This window comes from Penicillium argentinense, assembly GCF_028826775.1.
Source record: "Penicillium argentinense strain IBT 30761 chromosome Unknown utg000009l_segment0_segment0, whole genome shotgun sequence".
NCBI classification, from domain to species: Eukaryota; Fungi; Ascomycota; class Eurotiomycetes; order Eurotiales; family Aspergillaceae; genus Penicillium; species Penicillium argentinense.
In genome coordinates, this window is record NW_026622668.1 from 802,771 (window position 1) to 830,755 (window position 27,985).

General features: G+C 52.7%; 10 protein-coding genes across 10 annotated transcripts; 5 read left to right on the forward strand and 5 right to left on the reverse strand.

Moving 5' to 3' along the window:
• Positions 1-120: 120 nt before the first annotated feature.
• N7532_007901 (uncharacterized protein) lies at positions 121-582 on the reverse strand (the record flags this gene model as incomplete). Its single annotated transcript, XM_056620393.1, has 1 exon — positions 121-582. The coding sequence occupies one exon, from the start codon at positions 580-582 to the stop codon at positions 121-123; it is 462 nt and encodes a 153-aa protein (XP_056471199.1).
• A 3,213-nt stretch (positions 583-3,795) lies between these two features.
• N7532_007902 (carbohydrate esterase family 5 protein) lies at positions 3,796-4,799 on the reverse strand (the record flags this gene model as incomplete). The annotated part of the gene is made up of 2 exons (XM_056620394.1): positions 3,796-4,155; positions 4,209-4,799. 2 exons carry the CDS (start codon positions 4,797-4,799, stop codon positions 3,796-3,798), a joined length of 951 nt encoding a protein of 316 aa, XP_056471200.1.
• Positions 4,800-6,239: 1,440 nt separating this feature from the next.
• N7532_007903 (putative Rho guanyl nucleotide exchange factor) lies at positions 6,240-11,781 on the reverse strand (the record flags this gene model as incomplete). The annotated part of the gene is made up of 3 exons (XM_056620395.1): positions 6,240-6,956; positions 7,010-7,276; positions 7,330-11,781. The coding sequence occupies 3 exons, from the start codon at positions 11,779-11,781 to the stop codon at positions 6,240-6,242; spliced, it is 5,436 nt and encodes a 1,811-aa protein (XP_056471201.1).
• Positions 11,782-13,341: 1,560 nt separating this feature from the next.
• Positions 13,342-15,391, forward strand: N7532_007904 (acyl--CoA ligase; the record flags this gene model as incomplete). Its single annotated transcript, XM_056620396.1, has 6 exons — positions 13,342-13,617; positions 13,679-14,059; positions 14,125-14,400; positions 14,461-14,623; positions 14,673-14,995; positions 15,062-15,391. The coding sequence occupies 6 exons, from the start codon at positions 13,342-13,344 to the stop codon at positions 15,389-15,391; spliced, it is 1,749 nt and encodes a 582-aa protein (XP_056471202.1).
• A 533-nt stretch (positions 15,392-15,924) lies between these two features.
• Positions 15,925-17,442, forward strand: N7532_007905 (WD40 repeat domain-containing protein; the record flags this gene model as incomplete). Its single annotated transcript, XM_056620397.1, has 1 exon — positions 15,925-17,442. The coding sequence occupies one exon, from the start codon at positions 15,925-15,927 to the stop codon at positions 17,440-17,442; it is 1,518 nt and encodes a 505-aa protein (XP_056471203.1).
• A 528-nt stretch (positions 17,443-17,970) lies between these two features.
• Positions 17,971-18,303, reverse strand: N7532_007906 (NADH dehydrogenase [ubiquinone] 1 beta subcomplex subunit 3; the record flags this gene model as incomplete). Its single annotated transcript, XM_056620398.1, has 2 exons — positions 17,971-18,142; positions 18,206-18,303. 2 exons carry the CDS (start codon positions 18,301-18,303, stop codon positions 17,971-17,973), a joined length of 270 nt encoding a protein of 89 aa, XP_056471204.1.
• A 193-nt stretch (positions 18,304-18,496) lies between these two features.
• N7532_007907 (CCR4-NOT core DEDD family RNase subunit POP2) lies at positions 18,497-20,008 on the forward strand (the record flags this gene model as incomplete). Its single annotated transcript, XM_056620399.1, has 3 exons — positions 18,497-18,522; positions 18,572-18,956; positions 19,067-20,008. The coding sequence occupies 3 exons, from the start codon at positions 18,497-18,499 to the stop codon at positions 20,006-20,008; spliced, it is 1,353 nt and encodes a 450-aa protein (XP_056471205.1).
• A 1,005-nt stretch (positions 20,009-21,013) lies between these two features.
• Positions 21,014-23,207, forward strand: N7532_007908 (peroxisomal copper amine oxidase; the record flags this gene model as incomplete). Its single annotated transcript, XM_056620400.1, has 3 exons — positions 21,014-21,467; positions 21,537-22,787; positions 22,861-23,207. 3 exons carry the CDS (start codon positions 21,014-21,016, stop codon positions 23,205-23,207), a joined length of 2,052 nt encoding a protein of 683 aa, XP_056471206.1.
• An 841-nt stretch (positions 23,208-24,048) lies between these two features.
• N7532_007909 (acyl-CoA desaturase) lies at positions 24,049-25,515 on the reverse strand (the record flags this gene model as incomplete). Its single annotated transcript, XM_056620401.1, has 4 exons — positions 24,049-24,558; positions 24,635-24,721; positions 24,781-25,201; positions 25,262-25,515. The coding sequence occupies 4 exons, from the start codon at positions 25,513-25,515 to the stop codon at positions 24,049-24,051; spliced, it is 1,272 nt and encodes a 423-aa protein (XP_056471207.1).
• Positions 25,516-26,895: 1,380 nt separating this feature from the next.
• N7532_007910 (uncharacterized protein) lies at positions 26,896-27,941 on the forward strand (the record flags this gene model as incomplete). The annotated part of the gene is made up of 2 exons (XM_056620402.1): positions 26,896-27,241; positions 27,310-27,941. The coding sequence occupies 2 exons, from the start codon at positions 26,896-26,898 to the stop codon at positions 27,939-27,941; spliced, it is 978 nt and encodes a 325-aa protein (XP_056471208.1).
• Positions 27,942-27,985: the final 44 nt, after the last annotated feature.

Below are 27,985 nucleotides of genomic sequence, written 5' to 3' on the forward strand. Positions count from 1 at the left end.
AATGGGCGATCATATTTACAGCCACTGTATGGGCATCTAAGATCGCGATGGATATCACTAGTGCAGATCATTTGTGAGAGCAATTCACTTGGAAGGAGATAGACATGTTTGAGAGGTGACTTACTCTGGTCGACTCGAATGCTGATGACCAGAGGATGTCTTCTTCTTGACGCGACGCTTGCCGCCTCTGGTAGGATTGGGTGACCTTTTCGCTGGTTGCGTAGGTTCTTTTGGGTCTGTCGAATCCACAGCCCCACGCTCATAGCATAATATATCACGAGCTGAACTGGTGGGTGCACGCAGCCAAGGCTCGAATGCATCATGATTGATGGTGAAAGGATTGTTCTCGAGAGTCGAAGTAGGCGCAGCCCATCCGGGGCCAGCCGTAGTCGAGAAGCCTTCGAAGAAAGAATCATGACGGAGAGGGTAACCCACATGTAGGCGCTGATGATCCTCAGTTTGAGAGACTGGTGTCGGGTCTCCAAATAGACCTAGGAAGCTGCTAGGCTGCCAAAGGTCTGGGTTTTCCTCAGCAAAGGGAGTAGATGGGTCAAACCCGAGCTCACGAGATTGACGGGCCATCTCGAGGCCTGCCGCTAGCAAAGTATGAACTTTGTTGCGGGAGTGAGATGATGCTCAAAATTCTTCTGGGGGAAGGAGAGGATATTTATATTCGGTTCCATTGTGAGGCAATCATCAATTGACCTTGATAGACCTGGGTCTGAGAGTACACTATGACTCTACCGACAGGTCCTGCCTGGAAACCACATACCACGAGCCGAAAATTCTGCAGTGATCCTCTGGCCCCCAACATCCCGAGATGTCAAGCCGCCCAGGTTAGTTGGTAACGATTCTGTGAGTTGACACTTTTCGGAAGCTGTGAGTAGATGAACTCAGCGAACCAAGGTTTACTCCAGCCATTATGATCGACGTATCGCGGCAGGAACCCCGGGCCATGGAAGCCGGACCAGTAAGATAATGTCATCATTATATTAAAATATTCCTAGAACATTGTATTACGGGTAGGTCCGCGGGCCCACCACTTCGCGGGACATGGCTTGCGCCGCCGAACACCCAGCCAGGGGGGTTTCCTAATTAGGCACCCCTTTTGTGGGGTTCCTACTTAGGAAGTCTCTAGGCTGACTTTTCGAGCAGGAATTTATGATGAAGATCAGGTTCCCTCACACTTCCCCGACAACTTGTTACGTAGCGCCATGAGGAGAACCAGCATCGAGCTATCCAGGCCAGTGATCGCAGTGATAGGCATTTTAGACGGGCACGTGTGCCTAGGTGGGTAGAAGATCCATAGATGTTTGTCCTGTATAAGGTGGACTGGAGATAGGAAAGTAGGCGGTGAAGGGGTGAGCCGCCGAATTTTCTATGTGACTTGCCCCGACTTCTCCAATCGGGGAGTCAGAAAACGAGCCTTGGTAATTATTGTATTCGTGAGGCTCCGCGTTAACGAAACTTCCCAGGGGGCCTTTGCACGTTTTGCCAAGGTTTAGTGGAGCCTGGACAGACTAGACAGACCCGATATACCCGACAGTGTGGACAGACTGGATAGACTGGACAGACTGGACAGACTGGACAGACTGGATAGACTGGATAGACTGGATAGACTGGATAGACTGGACAGACCCGACAGACTGGACAGACTGGATAGACTGGACAGACCCGACAGACTGGACAGGATGGACAGGATGGACAGGATGGACAGGATGGACAGGATGGACAGGATGGACAGACTCGGGCAGGATGGACAGGATGGACAGACTCGGGCAGGATGGACAGGATGGACAGGATGGACAGACTCGGGCAGGATGGACAGGATGGACAGGATGGACAGACTCGGGCAGGATGGACAGGATGGACAGGATGGACAGACTCGGGCAGGCTAGATAGACCCGGTAGACTGGATGCACCCGACGGACTGGATACGGGCGGACTAGACACAAAGGAACAGACAAGGACAGGCAGGGACAGACGGGACGGAGTGGCGAGCACTAGAACTGAGAAGAGTGGGAAGAATTGGAAGAATGGGAGGAATGGGAAGAGTGGCTTACTGCGTAATACACCTTAATCTAACATGACCCAGGTAAGGCAAGGCAAGGCGCATTTATGCACCGCCCGATCCGGCCAGAGACAGCCCTATCTAGACTTTGCTTCTCTTTGGACCGTTAGAATCTCGCTCCTTAAATTTTCTATGTACAGATAGACAATTGAGGAGTGACACGTTGTCCTACGGCAGCTATCAATGAGCATCGGGGCAAAACTGCGATTTTCACTTTTCACCACGATTGGAAATTATATGGCTGATCAAAAGTAGGTTGATCAAAAGTACGGCTGGTCAAACCGTACTTTTGAGCGATGTATTTATGAAATGATCGCTATTGATCGCAGTAGTTATGAAGAACAGATGTGACTGACAAGAATACCTAGACTATTATTCCCTTCTACCTATTTTCTTCCGAACCTATTACCCCCTTAGTCCACTGCCCCCTGAACGACCTTAAGTTGCCATGGCCATTATGAACCCAGCGAATATACCAATTAGAACAGGCGACAAATCATTCTCATGGATACTAGGGTACGATAACCTATCATAGAAAAGCTAGTCGAAGACGAAAACGAGCTGCGATTTACCCTAGAATCCTTGGAGGCAGAGCAATCTAAATGGGAAAGGTGGCCGAGCGTCTTTCTCGAAGCGACACTACTCATATTTTAATAGCAATCATAGCAATCCGGTCAGTAGTACGAAGAAGCAGCAGAAGAAGCGGTGATTGTTTAGCATCAAATAAAGACAGGTTATGGCGGGAAAAGCCCCGGCTCTGACGAGAGCTGTGAATGGTCGAATTCGTTTGACCGAGACGAGCAGCCTGATCATCCCGGCAGACATGTTCCCATGAGCCAGTCTCGATCGGTGGGTTCGTGCGGCTGTTCCGAATTAAACTCTTCTTCCACTCATAGTGGACCAGCATTCACAAATTAGGATAATCTCTTTGGCAACAAAGAAATTTGCCTAACTGAGGATAGTTAGGAGGCCGGGATGTTCCAGCCAAAGTGGGGAATCATCTGCCAACGACTGGCCATCCAGAACACGCTGCTTGTCGCTCCGAGGTGAAACTTAGATGCGGTTGGGTCGACGAGGTGACGAGGGTACAAGTGACGGGGTGGCAGCCCGGCGCTGGCATGGTCGTTGGAAGGGTGCGGAGCAGCGCAGCGCAACCACCGCCTGCAAGGTCATTGGATCGATAGATCACATTAATGATGCCAGCGCTTTTTTGACGTGGCAAGGTGGGGGAAATTTTGAGAGGGCGGATGGCACGTGACAATGACTAGCGTGTTGCATTTTATCGAGGCAGCTTCAGGAGGTTGCTCACCCCTAGATCAGGTTCTGCTCAGTGAGCGAATCAGGGCGCTCAGATCAGCATCAGTGAGTGGGTCAGACTGCTTAGCTGAGGATCATGTGATGCCCAGTAAGCGGATCAGGGCGCTTATGTAAGGATCACTGATCAGGTCAGGGCGCTGTGAGGCGTGCTCAGTTCTACTCAGTGAGCAAAAAGCGGCAAGGTCTGAGCACTAAAACGGAAGGGGAAAGCCAAGAAATGGCAGAGGAAATCCGCTACATAGGTATATATGGTGGGAAAGAACCAAACCTTGGAAACAGACACGATGAGAGAGAATCAATGTACAAAGCTGATTCCAGTAGTTGAGATCTCAACTAGACTACCAGTAGATGTTTTACAGCCATCCACCCATCACGTCCAATATGGGCTATATCATATATATCATAATTTAAGAAGAGTTGACACCAGAAGCCTGAACAAGGAACTGAGCCGCCTCCTTGGCATCACTGCCATAGGTAATGTGAGCCATGACGTTCATGCCATTCTCGCAAACGGGGTCACCAGACGCGCAGAACTCCTTAACCTTGCTGCTGGACAGCTTGCCGACGGACTGCATCTTGAAGGGGTCGCCGAAGAGGACCGCGGCGCTGATCTGGCCGGCGCTAAGTCTGTTGGCGGCGTTGTGCACGACCATCGAGCCTTGCGAGTATCCGCCGACGACGACCTTGGTCTTGGGGCATTGGCTGAGGGCTTGCTTGACTAGCTTGGCCATGATGGGGCCACCGTTGGCGCCGAGTTCGGCGTTGCTCTGGTAAGTTAGCATTGTGTTGGATTTGAAGTAGGAGAGGAAGAGTGACATACTGCAATTCCGGCATCATAAGTAACACCCTGCACGGTAACCTTGTTGTTCAGCAGCGAGTTCAGCTGCTGAGCAACAGGGGGTCCAACAATAGAGCCCATGTTACCCATCTCAGTGCTACCACGCGCAAAGATGAAGGTCAAAGGCTGGCAGCCCTTGTTCTGGGTCACACCATTCTCGGTGGAGCCCGAGCCGAGGAGAGAGCTAATGTCCTGGCGCTTGATGAGAGAGGACGACGAGCCTCCCAGACCAGGAAGACTACCCAGACCAGAGGAGCCGCTGCTCGGCAAGAGCGAGGAGAGAGCACCAAGGCCGGAACCAGTGGAAGAGCCACCGCTGGGGAAGAGCGAGGAAAGAGCACCCAAGCCGGAGCCACTAGAGGAACCACCCAGGCCAGGCAGGCCGCTGAAGCTGGGAAGACTACCAGAGGAGCTACCACTGGAGCCACCGAGGCCGGGTAAAAGAGAAGAAAGGGCACCCAGGCCACTGTCGCTGCCAGAGCCACCGAGACCAGGCAGCTGACGCTCCTCAATGGTAGGAGTGGGAGCCGCAAATGCGGTGCTCAGTATGTAGAATAAAACGGCCGACTTCATATTGAATGGAACTCCGTTTCGGTTGTCGATTGTCGTTATCAAAGAATGAATAGAGACCAGCTCTAGTTGCAGAAGGAAACGAAAGACTGTGTGACCGACGGATTGATCGTGGATGGCTTGGCAAGTTCTGAGAGACCTCCGGACCCTTTATACTACAATCTGACAATTCTGTATATGCCGATGACCGAGGTTCGGTAGTTGTCGAGTGGGCTTGATTTCGGATGAGACCTCTCTATCGAGTAACCTGCAAGGCTGATGAAACGGGGGATTCTGTTTCATCGTGGAACCTGATCCCAGGATCGGGATATCTTCGCTTCTAGAACGTGACCTCGAGTGTGATCGATCTAATCCTATCAGATTAACTAATATGAAGATGTGCTGTATTCCTTGAGTGCAATTATATACATTAATACTAGTACTCATCCCAATTGCGTTGATATTTCCTACCTGACTCATGTTTCCTAGCCAGGTATATTGTAGAACAAATCCTTCATGCCTCGGCACAATTAAGGCAAACTAGATCAACTAGGGCACCGGCAAACCCGGGAACCCGCAATACCCCAAATCTGAAACGACCAAAGGACGCCGGCTCCTAACTCAAAATTGTGTTCAAGCGCAAATCAGGCAGCAAATCCGACCGCCCCAAAAAAGGGTCCTGCGACATGGCCAAAACAGTAACGACCGACCACGCGATACTTAATTCTCCCGCATGCAGGAACCGTTTCTGCCACATTGCACCAAGCACGACCCAAAACAGCGGCGTTTCAAATTCGCCCGCATGCCGGCCCCCATAAAATGGCGCTGGATATATCAGATTCCGCTAGATTAATCCCGAAAAACTCTTCGCGGGGTGGAGGAAGGGTTAGTAGCAGGGTCCGGTAAGATGAGATCATTGATCGGATAAATTAATGGGTGTGGACAAATACATGGCATTCGGAAAAAAAAAGTAGAATGAAATCGTTAAGAGTCGTGAGATGGCACATTGGCATTTCTATGTACAACCGTGTCATCAAAGCAGCGCTCTGCGAACTCATGCGAGTGCAATGCAAATTGAAACAGAAAAAAAAATTGCCTCGTCAATCCGTCCCTGCCGTATTCAAGAAGCCATTCATTATACCTGAAGAGAGCATGGGAGAAGAGAGAAGTGGGGTGAAAAGGCAAGTGGGTGGGGAAGAAGCTGACAAGGGTATAGACTAAAATAACGCAGCCTGGGAGAAACAGGATACAGGAAGAAGAAAATGCAACAGATGACAGAGGATCATGCCGAGATGTCCGAAGATCCGTTTGACCAAAAGAGTTGGATGATTTTATCTTGCGTGGGGCGATGCAGGGGAGATGGGGAGATGAGGGCCGACCCATTTGTTAGTATGTTGAAGCAGGGAACGAGTCACATTGCACATAGCAGCAGCGTAGCATGTCATGATCGACGTGAAAGGAAAATTAGTCCTTTTGCCCTTCATTTTCAACCAATTCCAACACGATCTGGCTGCGCTCGTACTCGGGGTGTTGCATGCAGATCTTGACGTTGTGCTGTGCTGAACCACTGTACATTCCGTTGGGTGAACTAGAGAATGCGTTTGTGTTTGCATTGGCTTGGCCGAACGAGCCAGGGAGCTTGCTGCCATCGTCAAGACAAACAACATTGTGGCCTGGGATGACCTGTCGGAGGCGACCATTCATGGCATTACGAACCTCGACAAAGTCGTCATTAAAGAGAATAAGGAATTTACCATGCAGACAAGCGGTATGCGCGCTGCCAACAAATTCCATGACCACACTGCGCGAAACATCGCCGTGCTTGTTGACATACACCGCGCATTCCTGGTAGGCGACGAGGAACTCGCTGTCGCTGAGTCGGAACATCCCGAGCGGTCGGAGGTCCTTGATGCGGTGGGCGATGCTCTGGAGGGTGTCGGAGGCATCCGGAGTTTCAGACCGGAAGTCCGGCACTGACCAGGACTGCTTCTTATCCAGAGTGAGAACTTCGATGCCGCGCTGGGTGGAGATTGCAAGAGAGGAGTGAAACATGTTGATGCCATAACTCTCAGCAGGGATGTAGAACTCATCATATTCGCGGAAGAACTCGGTCTGGGAGCGGCGTGATTGGAAGAACCGGCTCCGGCTGGAAGCCGATTTTTGGAGAATGGGCTCAAGAACCTATAGATGGTGTGATGAGCTACCATCTCACAGACAGAAATGATGGAACATACCTTAAAGGTAGAAGACAACCCATCTCGCTTCTTGTAAAGAACCAAGTATCGATCCTTCATCCGGCCGGCAGCAAAGAAGCCAACTTCTCGGGTGCCAGAAAGCTTCTGCGGGGCTCGACGAGCAGAGTCTTGTGATTGAGAGGAAACTCCACTCGCAGGGCACACCACATCAAGATGGTATGCGATGAGAGATCGATCCGCAATGAGCAAGAAGAGGTTGAATTCCTCAAAGACCGCAATTTGAGTCACACGCATGATAGGAATTGCCTAGACGATCATGTTAATTAACTTGCCAGAATACTGAAGAGCGACGAGCATACCCGATACCAACCACGCGGGTTGTTAAGATCAGACATGTAGACTCCGTAATCGGTTCCCACTGCACACATTTGCCGCCCAGGAGGCTGCTGGAACACCGTGGCACAGTTGACGCCCGTTCTGCAAATCGGCGTGGGTCGAGACCCAGACCCTTCATATTTCTTCTCGACTTCTTTGATCGCCCGGTGGAGTGGTGTGCCCTTGATAGTAATGCTTTTCGAGCCAGAAGTCTGGTCGGAGTAGGCAAATGCCGTGTCAGCAAGCACCCGTAGACGGAAGGGCTCCGCATTCTGTGAAAACAAAGCGGCGGCGTGTTTCGTCTTCGCTTCGATGATCTTCTCACACCAGTCTCTGCGACTTGAAGCAGAGAAGGCGTAGAGAACGTAGGTACCATCCTTTCCAAGATGCTTGATTTTGAACGGATACAAGATCTTGTCATCCTTGTTGTCGAGAACGGCGCTCGCACCGTTCGTAGAGGTGCCGGGGCCAGCATGGGTCAATGGGCTCACGCCACCTTGGGGTGTAACGGTTGCAACACCGCGGACAGAGGATTTGACAACAGGGTCATCGCTCGTGCTCTCCAAGGCGAGAAGATCCATGGGGATGGGGAGCTTCGATACATCATACCGCTCATACTTGGACGTACGCGTTGGGTCTCGTGTGGTAAAGGTCTTGGCAAGAACGAAGTAGTGGTCGAAAAGAATAGCATGTGTGTCGACAAGGAATCGGGTTCGAGTTCCTGGGCGCTGAAGATCGCCCCGGAAGATGATCTCGCGACCCAGGTGCTCGAGATTGAGTTCGACTTCCTTCTTCATCTCGGGTCGGAGTTGCAGCTTGGCGGCCAGCTCCATGAGATCTGCCTTCTTGTTCATTTCGCCGACCTTGTTGTCGCACTCCAAGGCCACAATCTTAATCTCCTCAATCGCATGTGCCAGATTGGTCTTTTCTTCCGAGTCCTTAAGCATATTCCGATGAACGGTATTAAGCAACAGAGTGTATCGCTGGATTCGAGTGATGGGGGCTTTCAGGAAGGTATCCCAACTGAGACGGTTTGACAACTTGTGATCGCGAACTTGGTTCAAGAATTGCTTAAAGTGGATGTTGCGCTCGGCTTCCTTGCGGACATAGTAGTTTGCACTCGGGAAAGTCGCCGCATAATCGATGTATGTGTTCTTGGCTTTGCGAATCCATTCTCGGAAAATGTCACTGAAACCCGTGATGAACGGTCCCTGCTCCTTCTGACGATATTTCAGCTGTGCCAGCAAGTAGTCTTCGTTGGCCTTTTTCACTGCGTCGACCTTGCCGAAGACATCGTGCAAGAACTTGTTCAATCGTTTGGCAGAGATAATCGGAGGATTCATGTTCGCCAGCTGATCTCGGTACAGCTCTCGCAAGACATCCAGCTGTGCAATGAAAGAATCTTCTGTGGTCACGATCTCGTGCAAGGTGTTTTGTCGTTCAATCTCTTTCTTAGGGTGAGAGTCGAACACTTCCTTGGGAATCTTATAGAAAGTGACCCAGTCCTCGGCCTTCTTCTGAGGTGCCATCATCTGAGCCTTCAGGTTGACCTTCTTTAACGTCCTCATGCAGTGATGAGAATAGCAACGTCCGTAAGAGTCGGTATCCTGGATGCGCATTTCTCGTTCGTGCAGTTTTGAGGAGTAGCAACCAGTGCCAGTGACCTGAAACAGGACACCCGAGATTGTTCCCGAGCTGAATTTGACCCATTCTTCTTCCTTGACCAACGCTCCTTCATCAAGCATACTGCCCACAACGCGAGCGGCCAAGGTTTCGGCATCCGCGATATTCATCGTCGGAACCTTGTGTGTGAACAAGGCCACGATTGCCTCCACAACAGAACTCTTCCGGAGATCGGTTTCGTCTTCACTGAGGTCTCGCACCCAAGAAAGAATCGAGCTCAGCGCCCACGGTTCGGTACACTTCTTAAACTGTTCAGAAGACAATTTCGTAGGAATGAACTTCTTGCGACGGCTGGCAGGGATAGTGGGCAGATCCAAAGCCATAGTAGCAGCCGCCTCTGCCGGATCGATCCTGGGAAGCTCCTTCTGTTGGAGCGACCACAGGAATTCCTGCTGCTGCTTGTACTTGGCACGATCCGCATCGGTCTTGGATCTGATAGGCGGATCAGTACGAGGTCCAATCGGTGTCGACAGGGACGACGACCGCGGAACTTGGGATGGACTGAGCAAAGTCTCTTCATAGTCCGCTGATGTCGGTGAGGAGGGGTGTCTATACTGTGTGTAACCCTGCATCTCGTCTTGTTCCGATGGTCGGTACGTGCCTGCAGGCATGAGATGCGTGTAGAGTTCGGTTTGGTTGGCTGGCTCAACGGGGGCTGGAGGGAGAGGACGCATCCCGGGGTGGAAGAACAGATCTTCATGAGCAGCCCTATGCGGGCTTTCATCGCCAGAAAGGTCTTCGTCCTGTTGCTGTTCATAAGAACTGTCGCCTTCCTCGCCGTAATCATAACTCATCCGCCGATCAAATGTACCCGGTGCCGAAAGACCTCCCGTGCCACCAGCATCCACCCTCGCATCCGGAGGAAGATGATGGAGCCGATTGGCATATTCATACGCAATCTGCGGGTGGTCATAATTGTCAGAATATTCTGCTCGCTCGTTGGACGAGATGTTCGAGCTTCTGAGTGAGCCTGATGTTCCGGGAAATCCACCCATTGTGGTAGGCTCTGAGTACTCCTCCGAACTATAAGTTGGCCCTTCGCCATAGTGCAAATTGCCCTGATAGCCTCCTCCATACAACGCCAAATCATGGCCCATGAATTCATTATCATCCAAAGTCTCAGAATGTGGGGAATGACCCCTCGGGGAAGGTTGATTCGGCGAGGGGGCCCTGGGGGAAGGGCCTCCGGGCGAGATCTGAGAACCGTGAGAACGAGTACTGCGCATCGAGGCACTTGTGTCGGCACGAGACCGCCCCTGCAGGTAGCTCCGTTCTTGGCGGGCCTTCTCCTCCTCTTCCGCCATGCGAAGCATCGCGATTCCTGCCTCGGCCTCCGCATCGCTCTCGTCACTATAGGCATCGTAAATGACATATTGACCTGTACCAGTTGCCATGTTTCCGTTGGTATGAGTATGCTGCTCGTCAGGAGACAAGTGCATATGCGATGCGGAGCCACGATGAGACGTCCTTGAGCTGTGGCGACGGAAACTGGCCTGTGTGCTCTCGATTTCTTTGATCAAATCATCGTTGACGTGCGAGTTATCCCCACGAGATGGTCCGTCAAGATCACTGTCGGCATCCGGCGGTGGTCCAGGCAATGGGCGTGATTGCGGGTGTCGGGTCAGGGTATCAGTTCGTCTTGGTGGGATAATAGGCAGATCGTTTTGCTGCTGCACTGGCGGAGTTGGTAGCGTCCGACCCGATGATGAGTGGGACAGGCTCGAGTGCTTGCTATAGAATCCATTTCCTTGGGACTGGTGAACAGGCGGCTCGGGAGGCTGATCGTCGTAGCCACTGGTCACGGGAGGAAGAGTGTGAGTGGGGTACGGCGAGTCAGATCCGAAGCCCTGTGTGGGGTAATAAGTACGAGGAGTCGCCTGGGGCATATAGACTCCCGAGGGGGAATTCGACGTCGCATATGAGCCCGAGGTGGGAGATGAGATCGTTTGGTACGAGGTTGAGATTGGGGGCGCCATCGGCTGGCCTGTGCTAACGGGCGAGGCTCCATATGGGGAGGGTCGCGATCCATATGGATGGTCCGGTCCACGAGGAGGAGGCAATGGAGCAGACTGAGGCGAGAAACCGTAGGACTGGGGAGTCGGCGGGGTCTGTGAATACGGGGAAACCTCGCTGGGTCGTCGCGCAAGAGTTGGCGATGCCACGCTCGCGAATGCCGCCGGCTGGTAGGCAGCTGGGTTATAGGGTTGGTGGTTGGAAACGGACGAGGTATAGGAGCTATTGGAAGTGGTATATGACAAAGGGTTATAGCTCAGGTTCGGCTGAGTCTGCGACTGCGGGAGGGCGTACTGCTGTGGGTTATAGGCCGGTTGGCCCGAGGATCCCGGGTACCGGTACCCATAGCTAGACATGCTCGCGTGCGAGGTGGCGCGCGTAGGCGACATGCGCGACCGGTCCGATGAGGAGCGCGAGAAGCCCGAGTCGGTGCCGGTGTCTTCGCCGTATCCCGCGGGCGTGACGTTGTAAGCCCCTTGGGCTGCATACCCACCTTGCACGGCGTATCGTGCGCTTCCATCGGCGGGTCTTGTGGACTGCAGTCGCGCTGTATTCAGCAGTGACGAGTCATCTCCGGCATTGTAGCTTGGCATTCGCCGGGGCAGCTGCTGATTCTGTGCGGGGTTTGGTTGAGACGCGTAGCTGTCATAGCGACCGGCAGCCGGCTGAGAGGTGGGCTGCGAGCTGGGCGGGTTGTCAGACTGGCCGTAGTGTGCCTGCTGACCGTTGGGATGCGACATGGTGTCGGCGCGACGAGGAATCCACGGAGGAATCGAAGGGATCAATCGAAGGATACGTTGTTTTGGATTGCCTCACGCAGGCGGGACAGCGGGCAGGGACAAACTGGTCGAGGGGCTGCAGTCGCGGGGAAGATTGAGAGGGAGCGGGCAGATGCAAAGCCGCAGACGAGTCGTCTCAGAGCATTCCCCCCGGAAAGCGAGTGACGGGCGCGGGCGACGAGAGAGAAAGGGGGGTTTCGTGAGGTCGTCGATGTTCCCGTGGAGTTGGGACGGCCCAAACGGCGAACTCTCCACCGCCAACAACCAGCGGGCAACGGCTGAAGAATCCGAGATGTGTCCACGATCTCTCTAGGCCTCGCAGGTCGCGAAACAGTGGGATGGTCACAACGGTGCTGGGGAGTACAGTACAGATCTGGAGATTGGCGAGACTTGAGCCTCCCCCAGCTGGCCACGAGTTGATTTGGGGGCCGATGAACTGTTCTCGCCCCACCGTCATTTCTAAGGTCATTTCGCAACAAGGCTGAGCCTGCGCCCCTGGCAGCTTAAGGTTGCTCTGTGTTTATGCGATAATCGGTCATTTCGTCCATTTTCCCAGGTTATCCCTTTCGTCTGATTGTGGTCTTTTGATTCGGCTCAGCTCATCCAAGTATATCGGTACCACGACCATCCTGTAACGCAATTCATCCTAGTCGGTGGGATGTCGCCATCGCCGGCTTGTCTCACCTGGCGGATTACGATTTAAGCTGAGGAATAATCCATCGTCCGTTTGGGAATATCCTCGATTCCCTCACAGTGTCACAGCTGAAGTGATCGACACCTAGTACATAGTGTGAGAGGCCTCCGATGAGCTCCAGCTGAGCAACACTACATAGTGTAGTCCCGATGACGTCGGCCTCTGCAGGGCAACATATATATAGTAACCTACCTTAAGCTACTTTAAAAGTACTGGATCTGATGCATGTGACTACTCGATCTCAAATCGAATAGCGAGGACGCCAATTTATTCACTACTGCAAATAGTGCGACCGGTTTCCACGGTTTACTGTTCACAATTGCACCGGCGGTTATTCGTCGGTCGCAAAAACCTCGGCTCTGTGTTATCGGCACAGCTTCGCCGACAGCTCGGTTATCCCACTTGAGCATAGTCGGCGCAACCACCAGAAGTACCCGGAGGCACAAGAGGCTGAGATTGGATCAGGGGAGGATAGAGTATGGATTTAGCCTCGCGCTAGATCCTCGGGTCAGCAAGCGCAGCCGGCTGCACGCCGCTGTGGTGGAGGATAGAATGTAGATTCGGCGTGGAAGGCTGGTTCTTCCCCGCACGCCTCCCCCGGATACCCCTTAACCTTCAAAAAGGCCCGCGACGCCCATTTCTTCAGTCGCTTTCTTCATTCCTCGAGCTCAGCACTCGCTGGAGATCCCCCCTTTGCGCTCCTTGGTCCGAGAAATAAATCGGCCGTGCTTTGCTCCCAGCCCCACCTGCAAGTCGCAGCTCGCAGCTTCGTTTTCTTTTCTTCCTCCACTCCACATAGACCGAGGCACGACAATCTCCAATTCACCATGGTATTCTTGCCCCACGCCAAGTTCGGCCAGCTGGGCCACGTCCCCGACCACATTCCTGTCAGCGAGTTCATGCTCAATGAGAAGTATGGCCGCATGTCTCATGACCACGCTCGCGACCCCTACACCTGCGGTCTCACCGGCCAGACCTACTCCTCACGCCAGGTGGTCGATCGAGTGGACTGGGTTGCCCGCGGGCTGGCGAAGGAATTCGGCTGGAAGGCAAACCAAGGAAATGAATGGGACAAGACGCTGGCCGTCTTCAGCGTCAACACGGTTCGTCCGACTTCCACACCGGTATGAGAACTCTGAAGCTAACCGTGTGGAATCTCGGCAGATTGACTCGTTGCCCTTCTTCTGGGCCGTTCACCGACTTGGGGGTCTGGTCTCTCCGGCAAATGCGGCTTACTCTGCCCCCGAATTGAAACACCAGCTGCTGGATTCAGGCGCAAAGGCCCTCTTCACCTGTGTTCCCCTCTTGCCCGTGGCCCTTCAAGCCGCTGCTCTGGCTGGCTTGCCCAAGAGCAAGATCTACCTGATTGATGTCCCACAAGCGATGCTGGGAAGCGCCCAGCCCTCGAAGGAGTTCAAGTCCGTGTCCGACATTCTGGAGGCCGGCAAGTCCCTCCCACCCGTGGATGAGTTGAAGTGGGGACCTGGCGACGGCGCGCGACGCACTGCATTCCTGTGCTATTCGAGCGGAACTTCAGGCTTACCGGTAGGAATTTTCCTGAGACAACAATTCATCCGGCGAGATCCAGCTAACCAATCGTCGAAAAATAGAAAGGTGTTAAGATATCCCACCGCAATGTGATTGCCAACACCTTGCAGATCAAGGCCTTCGAGCAGAGCTATCGTCAAAGCCAGAAGCCCAGAGATGGCCGGCCGGCGTATTCGGAAATTTCATTGGGTCTTCTGCCGCAAAGTCACATCTACGCGCTCGTTGTCATTTGCCACGCAGGTGCCTACCGTGGTGACCAGACCATCGTTCTTCCCAAGTTCGAGCTCAACTCTTACCTGGCTGCTATCCAAAACTTCAAGATCACAGGCTTGTTCCTGGTGAGTTGTCGCGTAAATCATCGAAGTATCGCGCAATTGATTGCTGACTACATGTACTAGGTTCCTCCGATCATTATCAACATGCTGCGCAGCCATGAGACATGCTCAAAGTACGACCTGAGCTCGGTTCGCACCCTGTTCACTGGTGCAGCTCCCTTGGGAATGGAGACGGCGGCCGACTTCCAAAAGATCTACCCCAGCGTTGCCATTCGTCAAGGATACGGTAAGCATTCATCTTGCCATAAACACGGTCCAAAACTGACAATGTTTAGGTCTGACTGAGACCTGCACTGTGGTTTGCTCAACCCACCCCGAGGATATTGTGCTGGGCTCTTCAGGATGCCTTGTCCCCGGATTTGAAGCTCGCATCATCACGCCCGAGGGCCAAGAAATTACCAGCTACGACACTCCCGGCGAACTGGTTGTCCGATCACCGAGTGTGGTATTGGGCTACTTGAACAACGAAAAGGCCAACAAGGAGACCTTTGAAGACGGATGGATGCGCACGGGAGATGAAGCGGTCGTTCGTCGCGGACCCAAGGGCACCGAGCACATTTTCATTGTCGATCGCATTAAGGAACTGATCAAGGTCAAGGTACGTCGCACGTGGCAGAATTGACGTGTCGCAATCGTACAATTAGCTAACATCTGCGCGAAACAGGGTCTGCAAGTTGCGCCCGCCGAGCTGGAGGCTCACCTCCTTGCCCACCCCGACGTGGCCGATGTGGCTGTCATCGCCATTCCCGACGAGGCCGCGGGTGAGGTCCCCAAGGCCATTGTAGTCAAGTCTCCGTCTGCCAGCTCCGACGATGCTGTGGTAACCCAGTCCATCAAGAGGCACGTTGAGGATCACAAGGCCCGCCACAAGTGGCTAAAGGGTGGAGTCCGATTCGTTGATGCGGTTCCCAAGAGCCCGAGCGGTAAGATCTTGCGACGACTGATCCGCGACCAGGAGAAGGAGGCGCGGAGAAAAGCTGGCTCCAAGCTTTGAGCGTGAAATTCTAGCGAGTTTAGACTTGAATAATGGGTACGTCTATGATCCATAGAATTATTTAGTATACATTGTCAATAGAACACGGATATGCGGCATTTTCCTTAGAAATTACCGAAAGCCACTTGATTCCGCATAGAAGCAAAATTTAGAGAAGGCATTTTGGGACCGAACCACATACTACGAACATTCCCCGCGCTTCTGCTTCTGCAGCTTGATTCGGAGACTTCAACGTACAACTGGAGAAATGCGGAGCAATGGATCTGCCGATAAAGCGTGTTTGCTATGTTTGTCTCCCGCGGGGGTTGCGGATTTCTAAGCGGGGGAGGACGACAGAAAAAAAAGCTGCAGCTTCAGCTCGATCAACTTCCACTGATTACGGCCAACGAGAGAAATTGCCTCTTTCGCTCTGACTCATTTTGAAGAGGCAAATAATTTCTACAGACTTCTGCTCGAAAAATTCACCGCTATACCCCGTTTCTCAAGATCTCGATCAACCATACCAAAATTTAAGCTTCAATCGCGCCTGGAAGATGTCATCGCAAGATCCCCACCGTCAAGGGGAAGAGGATGCTTTCGTGGGAGCCGACGAGGCCGAGGAGATTTTCACTCGCGACGAGGACCACCCCATGGAGTCAGACGGCGAAGACGAGGACCAGGACATGCAAATTGAGGAACAGATCACCTTCCAGAACGACTCCTCCGCACACTTCGACGCGCACAACGACTCCGTATTCTGCGTTGCGCAGCATCCTACCCACAACAACATTGTCATCACCGGTGCTGGCGACGACACCGCCTATATCTTCGACTCGACCCCCGCTGAGCGGCCTGTTCTCCCTTCGAGCTATGAATCAAACCCCCAGCCCCGCGAGCGCGAGTCGCTCAAGCCTATCACGAAGCTAGATGGACACACCGACACCGTCAATGCTGTGGCTTTCACCGAGCCTGCCGGCGAGTACGTCGTGACCGCAGGTTTGGACGGAAAGCTCCGCGCATGGAGGGACTCCACGCCCCAGAAGACTGGTTTTGCATGGGATTTCGTGGCTGAGGCGCAGGAGGTAGAGGAGATCAACTGGGTGGCTGTTTGCCCCTACCAGCAGGGAAATGAGGAGAAGCGCAATGTCGTGGCTATGGGTGCCAATGACGGCAGCGCTTGGGTCTTCCGTATCGACCACACCGATTCTTCACCTATCACCATCATTCACACCTTTTTCCAACACACCGCGTCTTGTACGGCAGGTGCCTGGACACCAGATGGAAACATGCTCGCGACTGTCTCGGAGGATGGAAGCTTCTATGTCTATGATGTGTTTGGAGCCGCTGCTGCGGCTGGCATTACCGGATCCGCCGGTACCAATGCCGTGGTTGGTTTGACCCCGGAGGACCAGCGATTTGCCGTCGACGGTGGTCTGTATTCGATCGCCGTCTCGCCAGGCGGTGGCATTGCCGCTGTTGGTGGTGCCGAGGGTCGCATCAAGGTCGTTGGCCTGCCTCGACTGTCTGGCGGCGCGCCGGCTGCGAAGGGCAAGGCTCCCGCTCAGTCGGCTACTGCTTCTGCTGCTGGTACCATTCTGGCTGATCTCCAGGCTCAGTCAGATGGCATCGAGACCCTGTCTTTCTCACAGCCCCCGCTGACTCTTTTGGCCGCGGGCTCCGTGGATGGCTCAATTGCTTTGTATGACGCTGCCCACCGTTTCGCTGTTCGTCGCCATGTCAAGGAGGCCCACGAGGGCAACGCCGTCGTGAAGGTTGAGTTCTTGCAGAGCCGGGCTCCTGCTACTGCTCGACCTGGTGCCGCTAACCAGACCCGGTCATGGCTGCTCACTTCCGTCGGACTGGATGGTATCGTCCGCCGGTGGGATGCTCGCGGCGGAACCACTGCCGCTGGTCAGGGTCTCCTGAAGGAGTGGAAGGGACACATGGGTGTCACTGAAAACGAGGATGGTGAGCAGGCTGGCGGTATCATGGGCTTTGTCCAGGGCTTTGATGGAAAACGCGTTGTCACTGCTGGAGATGACGGTGTCTCTCTGGTGTTTGAGGATGAGTAGAGTATGTTTGGGAACTTTGACAGTATATAGAAAAGCTGCCCCGATTGTTAATGCGGGGGAGATCGGATGCGATTTATGATATCATGTTACACCAATAGAAAAAGGGAAAGTTACCATATTCATGGTTAAAATGTCAAACTTGTTATGGCCAATTGCGATAACTGTTCAAAATCTCCGGTAGTTCTCTGAAAGTCCACTCTGTGGGTCGACAGTGAGGAAAATTGGGTGGGTTGTAGGTGAAAACGGTAAAGAAGACATCTTAGTAATTGAACATAGACTATGTACATCCGACAAATCAACCCAAAGCGCCATCTGCAGGCCACGTCTCGAGGCGAAAAACAACAGTATCATCGCAATGACTCGACGCCCTCTCTAACTGACGGGGCCGCAGCTGCCGCCATCGAAACATAACAATTTTCGGTCCTCTGTCGGGATGAGACGGCTGCATCTCATCTGGTGGGGTATTCGTCCTCAAAGAAATCGCCGGTCGGCCGGCGATTCTCTCATTCGTTGCTCCGGGATGGCAATTTAGTGGTGGGCCTCGCCGTGGTGGCCATCACCGTGGTGGTGGTCATCCTTCAGGAAGAAGTGCTCGTACGCGCAGTAGGCAGTGAAGGCGACAGTAGCGATTCCGAGACCGGGGAATAGACCCTTGAAGCGGTTCCAGCGGCTGAAGGGGCCGGTATAGCGCCAGGCCTCACTAATTCGTAGATTAGCATCAAATCGCAAATCCAGGTACAGTCATTGGCGGGAGCGATCGTACTTGCGAGCCCAGGGATCCCGCTTGGCCCAGATGGAGGACGGGGAGGCCGCAGCCTTGAACTGATTGATATCGAAGCCGGTAGGGTTCCGAGCAGGCATTGTGGCGGGTTGAGGTGAATCTGATGAGGAAGAAGAGCAGGAGGTGAACCTCGCACCCTCGCACGCTCAGAGTTGCAGGCGGTGCGCGCTGCCATCCGCGCTAGTCCCGATACGGCAGCGGCCGTAGCTCTTCCCGCCCAAACGTTCGAGGGTCGAACCTGAACACTCTCTCCATGCGACTCGAATACCGACAATGCCACCACCCGTCGGTCGTTACGGGTCATCAGCCCTAGGGGCTCCTTATTCTCTTCAACAAGCCCATCTCCAGTCTCAACACCACCCCCAATCCGGCAACTCTCCTCCCCCCTTCGCTGGGTGGCCACCCCGGCTTCGCGGGTAATCCGAACACGAACATGAATCCGTTCACACTTTCTGGCGCTGGCGTAGCAAACGGCATGTCTGTTGCAGGCTTTGCTGGCGCTGGCGCAGATGGCGGGGGTACCGGCCTGGCAAGCCATGCAGCACAGATGGGGTTTGCGCGGGGCGCACAAATGCAGCAACAACAGCTTCACCAAGGACACGATGGACGTCTGGCACTCGACTCTAAAGCAGGTGCCGTCAAATCGCGGATCCGAGATGTGTGGAAACACAATTTGGCGCATGAAATGGCTGTGTTGCGATCCCTGGTGGATAAATACCCTTACATCAGCATGGTAAGTACTCTGTGGTCGTTTGCTAAGGTGACGGAGTCGAGGGATTCGGTCCGCAAAAGTCGGGTCCCTCTGCTTGTCACAATATATTCCTGATTCTAACAACTAGGAAGGATACGGAGTTCCCGGGAATCGTCGCCCGTCCGATTGGCCAGTTCACGAACAAAGCTGACTACCACTACCAAACTCTACGCTGCAACGTCGATCTGCTGAAGATGATTCAACTCGGCATCACTTTGTTCAACGAGAATGGAGAAGTCCCCCCGATCTCCGGAACCGACGCCAACGGACAGCCCTACGGAATCCCCGCTCCCTGCACATGGCAGTTCAACTTTCGCTTCTCGTTGGAAGCCGACATGTACGCTCAAGACTCAACCACCATGCTTGCCAAATCCGGCATTGATTTCAACATGCACGAGAAGAACGGTATCGACCCATTCGAATTCGGCTCTCTATTGATCAGCTCCGGCTTGGTGCTCTTGGACGATGTACACTGGGTTTCGTTCCACTCGGGTTATGATTTCGGATACTTGATGAAGATCATGCTCTGCACCTCGTTGCCCGAAAACGAGGAATACTTCCACAAGCTCCTGACCATCTTTTTCCCTTCGCTCTACGACATCAAATACCTCATGAAGCACGCCGGCCGCAATGGCGCTGTCAATGACAGCCCTCTTACTCCCCAGGCCATGACGATCATCCAGTCCCTCGGACAAAAGTCCGGTCTGCAGGACATTGCAGACGAACTCGGCGTTAAGCGCGTTGGCATCGCTCACCAGGCGGGCTCCGATTCTCTTGTCACTGGTGAAATTTACTGGAAGATGCGCCAGCTCGTTTTCAACGGCAAGATCCAGGCCGACAAGTACTCGGGCCAGATCTGGGGCCTGAACGGACAGATGCCTGCTCTTAGCCACCCAATGAACAGCGCCGCAATTTATGCCTCGACCAACACCGGAACTCCCAGTACTCCCAATAACACATATATTGGGACTGCCCACACCCCGCAGCACCCTTTCCAAACCCCAGGCAGCAACTATCACACTGCTAAGTCATGATACCTGGGCAGAATGTGGCTAGGACAACCTGTATCTGAGGATAGATGGGTTTGTACCGACGGAGCTCTTGATACGATTATTGATGATGTACATATGCGCGGGAGCATCGTGTTGTTTTTTATGAATTTTCGAACCGCCTTTTCTCACCTGTCGTTTGCATAGATTCCATTTTTGGGGTCTACTGTGTCTGTAAGGTGTTCGGTGGATCAGGGGGTGTCAGGTGTTGTGTTTGATTGTTTTTACATTTGGAAGGCGTTTCGGTCTCGATGAATTTTACCTGTTCTCACTTCGGTCTGGTTTCATATTGCTTTTGCTGTATGTAGATACTAGACCAGGAGTTTAGTTAAAACGGGACTGTCACATCCATTCACGCAGAGGACTTCTTTTTGTTTATTCCATCACATAAAATCATACAGTAGCGCTATATTTACTACTAAACATGAAGTACCAAGTCCACGCTATTTTCCCAACTTCCCAGCGGCAACGCGGAGAGCGGGCTCTGCATCACGTTCGTGCAGTGCGTAGATTGGTGCTCTCCTTACGAGGGCTTCCTGTCCGTATTGAGCAGCGAGATGCGAGTCTCGCGAGAGCAACCGGATGAACCGACATGAAGAATCGCACTGGTCATATCCATGACTACTATGCAGCAGCTCAAGGTATACCTCGGACTCGCGTCTATCGCTCGCAAGCATCAGGTTTCCCTTTTGGCGATGCAGGATACCGCGCTAGTCCCTATCGGGCAAAGGGATCCGGCCTCCGCATTTGCCATGTTCCACACACCGCGACGATCGGACAAGGACAGCAGATGCGACTATCTAATCATGCTGCTGCAGGCCGTTGCGGGATGTGAGGGGCAGTTGTTAAATACGGACGCCGGCAGTCGGTGAGACCTGTGTTTATTCATCGTCTGCTTTATATCGCGTATCTTCCCCTCTCCAGGACCGATCTATATCCAGCAGAGCCATCTCGATTCCACCAACGTCTAATAGATCGCTACCTCTCGGAATGGTTCTCGATCGCCTCCAGCAGTTGACTTACCAGGTCAGCGCCACAGCGCCCCCTCCTCACCCATTGGATCCCTTGACCACGTCCGAGATCGATGCCGCTGTCGCTCTCATTCGCAAAGAACATGGCCAGGTCAATTTCAATGCAGTCACATTATACGAGCCGCGCAAGGCGGAGATGATGGCCTGGCTCGCAAACCCCGAGACAGCGAAGCGGCCAACTCGTGCGGCGGATGTAGTTGCTATTGCACCCGGCGGCAAAGTGTACGATGGTGTGGTGGATTTGAACGAGAACAAGATTGTCGAGTGGAAGCACACACCAAATGTCCAGCCTTTGATCACGATGGAAGATCTGCAGGAGGTTGAGCATGTCGTGCGAAAAGACCCCAAAGTCATCGAGCAATGTGGGATACTTGGCATTCCTCCCCAGGATATGCACAAGGTGTATTGTGATCGTGGGTTCCAGCCATTCTCGACATCCGAGTATAGAATTATATCTCGCTAACAAATGGCTCGATGTATAGCTTGGACAATTGGATACGATGAGCGCTTTGGCACTGGTGTTCGGCTCCAGCAGGCTCTCATGTACTATCGCCCTCACCCCGATGACTCTCAGTATACCTACCCGTTGGATTTCTGCCCCATCTACAGCGCGGAGGAGAAGCGAATAATTCACATTGATGTGCCTCCTGTCCGGAGACCACTCAGCAAAGCACCCCCGAACAACTACCACCCGGCGGCCATTGAGAAGGAGGGTGGATACCGCAATGATATCAAGCCCATTCACATCACTCAGCCGGAGGGCGTCTCTTTTAAGGTCGATGGTCGCATTATTGACTGGCAAAACTGGAACATTCATGTGGGCTTTAATTACAAGGAAGGAATCGTTCTGAACAACATCACATTCAACGATAAGGGCAATGTGCGTCCTGTCTTCTGGAGACTTTCGCTCGCAGAGATGGTGGTTCCATATGGCAACCCCGAGCACCCCCATCAGCGAAAGCACGCATTTGATCTGGGCGAGTACGGTGGTGGCTATATGACGAACAGTCTGGCACTTGGTTGCGACTGCAAGGGTGCAATCCACTACATGGATGCAGCCTTTGTGAACCGTGCTGGGGCATCCACGATTATCAAGAACGCAATTTGCATTCACGAGGAAGATGCTGGTATCCTTTACAAGCACACTGACTTCCGTGACGACTCCATTGTGGTCACTCGTGGACGGAAGCTGATCATCTCTCACATCTTCACCGCTGCCAACTATGAATACTGTGTGTACTGGATCTTCCACCAGGATGGCACCGTCCAACTTGAGATCAAGTTGACGGGTATCTTGAACACCTATTCCCTCAACCCAGGCGAAGATACCAAGGGCTGGGGAACTGAGGTATATCCCGGCGTGAATGCCCACAACCACCAGCACCTCTTCTGCCTGCGTGTTGACCCCAACATTGACGGACCAAACAATACTGTCTTTCAAGTTGATGCAGTCCGTGGACCTGGAGAGGTTGGAAGCGCAGAGAACCCATATGGCAACGCCTTCTATGCCAAAAAGACCAAATTCACCACACCACTCGAAGCAATGTCTGACTATGACGGCTCCACCAGCCGCACATGGGAGATGGCCAACACCAACAAGCTGAACACCCACAGCAAGAAGCCTGTCTGCTACAAGCTCGTCAGCCGCGAGGTACCACCACTCCTGCCCAAGGAGGGTGGCTTGGTCTGGAAACGGGCCGGATTCGCTCGACACGCAGTCCACGTTACCAAATGTGAGTACCTCGGAATTTCATCTTTCCAGCCTCGCGACTTATTGTATCACTCGCTAACGCCTGACCCCTACAGACTCCGACGACCAAATCCACCCTGCTGGTCGACACGTTCCGCAGACATCCGGCGAGCCTTCGCAAGGCCTTCCGGCGTGGATTGAGGCTGCAGGTCCCAACTGCTCCATCGATAACACTGATGTCGTACTTTGGCACACATTCGGTCTGACCCACTTCCCTTCACCGGAAGACTACCCCATCATGCCTGCTGAGCCGATGACACTGCTTCTCCGACCACGTAACTTCTTCGACCGGAACCCAGTACTCGATGTGCCACCCAGCTATTCTCGGACACCCACCCAGGTCGCAGCCGGCGCGAACACCTGTGGATGCTCGAAGAGTGATGGCTCTAGTGTACTTGTTTAAATCCCGCATTGATAAATTGTGGCAGCGCTGACGACTTGACAATGTCTTCTGCATATTCGATGTATATACTCTTATTTTTCTCAATGTCATGGATCCAAGTCGAGTGGGGTAAGCTTGCGTATATTCATGCAACTTGAGATTGATCTTTCGGGCTAAGGATTTAGCCTTGTTCGCGTCCTTGACAAAAGCAACTCCAGGAGCTGTAATGCTGAGTTGAATTATTCACTCCCAGTTTGTCCATGGCATCGACATGAGAGTCCAATGTCCAATCTGCGACAGGAGCACCATCATTATACAAAGATCCATTCTTGATGAGGAAGCCTGCCGAGATCATTGCCTGCCTCCAGATGGAATTGCATGGGAATGCACATCAATGCGATAATTGGATTCATCAAATGGGCGGTAGCATGGCAGCTGGCCAAGCATGCGAGGAAAAGTGACCGCCAGGTTCATGGCTTTTTTCAGCTCGGAGAATTTAATTGTAGCAGAGATCAATTGAGAAATGTCGATGCAGAAGTTGGGAGAACAATGAATTAAGCATCACAAAAAGCTTATGCGGGGATGAAGAAGTCACACCACTAGCGACCGGGGTGGGAAGAACCGAGGCCTCATCATATCGATGCTCCCAAATGCAGCCAGTGGACACTAGTACTAGCAGCGATGGGACTAAAATATACACTGTCCCATTTAGAAACCGCCTAAATTACTCCGTCTTGGCAGGCACCGGATATCCCGACAATCTGATTTTCGTAAAAGAAGTCGAAGGCCTACAACCGAAACACTGGAAGCTTCGGAAGTGTAAGATGCCATAGTTTTGCACAGCCGAATGTCATCGGCGTTTTCACAATGATGTACCGAGATTCTGCTTCTTGGTTCTGTCCCGTCGCCAGATCTCCACCTCGCCTCCACCTCGAATGACACCGACCCGCATTGTCGACAGGAGGTTGTGAGCCGCATTAGAGTGGTTGTATACGCCACCATTGAAAAGAGCCGTCGCGTCCTTACCGATTCCAGAGCTGATCAAGGCTTTTCCGCCGGGGTGCTCCTTGATGAAATCGGTCACATCATGGATAACACCAGCAATAGCGACAAGGGTTTTGCCCGACTGTGCATCGGCAACGAAATCGTCCCATGAAACGACTGGGAGTTGCTCTAGAGGAACACCCCAGTCTAGGCGAGCTCTTCTTTGATCCACCTTTTTCTGCAATTGTTGGACGCGACCCTTTTCGATTTCATTCGCACGGAATTGCTTCAGGTTGAATGCCAGTCCCAGTTGCTTCCACATCCAGATGGACCATTTTGTTGGGTCGTACTGCCACCACTCGATCGCATTGCGATAATCGGAAGGGAACTACAGGCACCATCAGCGATCCGCTCTCTTTTCTTTTTCTTGGTGAAATCGGGACGGAGGGGAATGAGATAAATACCTCGTGGTGGAAATTATGGTAGCCCTCGCCGAGTGTAACAAGAGCAGTGATGACATGGTCACGAGGCGAGTTGCGATCGTCGAAAGGCTAGCCATGTCAGCATGAAGAACAAACTAATTAGTTCGAAGGGAAGGGTAAGGTCTCACCTGCTCGCCCAGCCAATGAGCGAGAGAGTTAACGCAAAAAGTCGCTTGCTGGACAAAGAAGAACCTCAAGATGCCCGAATAAACCAGACCACCTTTCCAGTCTCCCCAACCCAGCCCGGCGACGAACATCGGAAACAGCATGCCAAAAGTCAGGACAACGAAGCCATAGTTGCGGTGCTGCCATACGACAACAGGGTCCTGATTCAAATCAGAAATATCCGTGCGACCGCGTTCCTTGGGGTTTTGTTTCAACACCATCCACATGAGATGAGAGTATACCAGTCCCTTCCGTACGCTGTAGGGGTCTTTGACAGTATCGGTCCATCGGTGGTGAGCACGATGTTTGCTACTCCACCATTGAATAGAGCCCTGCACGGCACCGCCACCGACGCAGGCAAGGAAAATTCGTAAAGTTAAGCCACTAGATAGAACCGATTCTTCGTTAGTATAGACACAATCTTGAGGGATCCGAGGAGCTTACGCTTCGTATGATCGATGCGACCAAAGGCGATGGTAGCCTGCAGTGATCCCCAATCCAGTCCAAAAATAATATACAACAGTCCAAAGAGCTGTGGGAATCCGCAGTGGAGTAAAGAGTGCAGCGACGCAGCTAAGTATAGGCACGATCAAGATCAACGTGGTGTTCACCCAGTTGACGTGGCGGTGCCAGTTATGCAGCGTAATCGGCTGCTCGGTAATGTGCGATTTTCGATCTTCTGGCTCGGTTCCAGCCATTTTGATGGGATTTTTTCCCGTGGTAGGGAGATCAAATTGAGGTGAATAGTAAATGTGCGGTAGAAGTAGTAGAGGAAGAACAACGATAATGTATTCGTAATGTACAAGAAGGAAAAGGAAAAGGATAAACCCGCATTCCAATCTCTAAATATGAACCTCTTGATTAAAATATTATAACTCACATCCTCGGTTCCACGTGTGAGTGACGTGTGGTTAGTATTTTACTTATGCGGAATCTGTTGAATCGTTGGGGTGAAGGATGGCCTGCTGGCGTTCACCAATCCACCATGCTGCAGTGGGTCGCGAGCCCTATTGTACCACGGCCAGAGCCGCCCGCCGAACCGGACTGGACAAGAATCGAATAGCCTACTGGTATCGATAGGCAACCCATGTTGGTCAAGTCCAGCATCTGACTGAAAGCATTTGGAATTGCTTACTCTCATGGCTTCGATTGGTCTCTTGCGTTCTTTTTTTACTTTGTTGGTCCGGTATAGACTTCGGTCTTGTCGGACATAAACTGGCACCTTACAGCTGTTGGGTTGGGGGAGAAATGGGGACATTGCAAGAGAGCAAAACTGATATGGGATTTAAAATTAGACGAAAGAATCACAGATTGATCTGAAAGGGTGTTGAAGTGGCGAATAGGATGTTTTGACCAGGCGCCGAGACCGTAGCAATTCAGGCGTATCTCGGACGGTTTACACACGGACTGACGTGGAATCGAGACAAAGAATCTTCATCTTGACCTGTCAAGAATAACCATTTTAGGCTCCATTTGCGTCATGGGTAACCACTAGAACCTTTTGTAGTGCAGAAGCACATCAGATGTTCTCAATGTGAATATAGGATGTGTCTGAGCAGTCAGCTGCACATATCATTCGATAGTTATCGAGCCATAGAATCGGCCGAGCTTTATCATCCAGGGCATTCTCTTCGGTATTTTGTTCAATTGACAGCGCGTTCGATATTGTAATCGGACCAGAGTGGACTCGACTGAAGACCCTCATTACCTGATGGCCCGCACTCATGGGCGTCACGTGGCAGTTGTCTTTTCCAGGAGGCCAGTTCACAACACGCGCTGAGGCAATCTCCGATTTCTCAAGATATACATCCACGACCGTCCATTCATCATGCTCGCATTGACAAGCAAAAATCAACCGATCGACACTAACTTCAGACACCCCACCCGGGGCTTATCGGCATATCAGATGCGCCAACGCTAGCATGTGAAACTGCAGCATGCAAGAAAAATTGCCGCAGGACCGTTATCTGTCGGTCACGTCATCGCGGCCGTTTTCCATACTCCTGCACTCTCGGGGATGTCGACAAGATTCCACTTGCTCCCGCTTGCTCCAGTCCGAAGCCCCAAGTCACCCAAGAATGGAGTATTCCAGACTACCCCTACTCCCAATCCCAGCATCTATTCGCCGTCAGCTGCCTCGGCTGTACTCGTCTCATAGGGCTGAGCCTGATACTGAAGGCGTGTCCAGCGGGGCTCTGCGTCCCGGGCTGGCCTCATCGTCCGAACCATATCTACCCTGCCATGGCCAGTTCGCTGAAATCGCCGCCACAGAGGCCCAACGGCCGTCAACCGCAAGTGGTGATCTAGACTCGTTTGACTCTGGATCTGGATCGCCTGGATCGGACAGTCCTCGAACGGAGGAGGCTGGCCTCCCTGCGAAATACGAGTCCGAGTCTGGCCTGCGGTGGAACCGAGTTGTACCAGGTAACTATGAGATCCTGACGATTCCAATTCCAGCTGGGCTCGTTTCTCTGACGCCTTGTTTCTCTTAGCGTTCAATCTTCTTCGAAGTGCCGGTTATGAAGCGCAGCAACCACAGGCAGACGGCCGGCTTGCTCGGTCCCTTTACATGAATGCGTTGGTTTATCTGCTCGACGCGCTCCCTGCAGACTTGAGCACTGAAGAGACAACCATGATACAACATCGGCTGCCAGAACCAGTCAAGATGTCCATAGCGACCACGCCACTGTCACAGCTTGCTCGTCGAGAAGGACAAGTAGAGATGAGACGATACTCGCCGCCATCGAGATCGTATTTGCATAGACTTCTTGCCTCGACCATCGTACAAATATTCCTGTTGATCCGGTTTGTCTTGCCTTATTTCAAGTTATTTCTCCGTCAGGTCTATGAATACGAGCGGTCTCATCGCATCACGGAGCGTATTGTGACTACCACTCTGGATGCCGCAGATGGTCTTGGAAAAAGTGGCGTCAACATTGGGTCGGCAGTTTGTAAACTCAACGAGGGGCGAGTCGGAGCTGCGGTAGGGAATTTGGCGGCGTGGTGGATTGAAGGAATCGCAGGTGGCGTGTATGAGGGCGTTGGCGAAGGAATGGTTCATCTGGGTTTGTTAAAACAAGGCATAGATCTGGATAGACTGGCACTGCAAGTAGATAGGCGTTGAGTTTGATGCATGATGATTCTGCAATTATGTCAACCCGTGGTGGT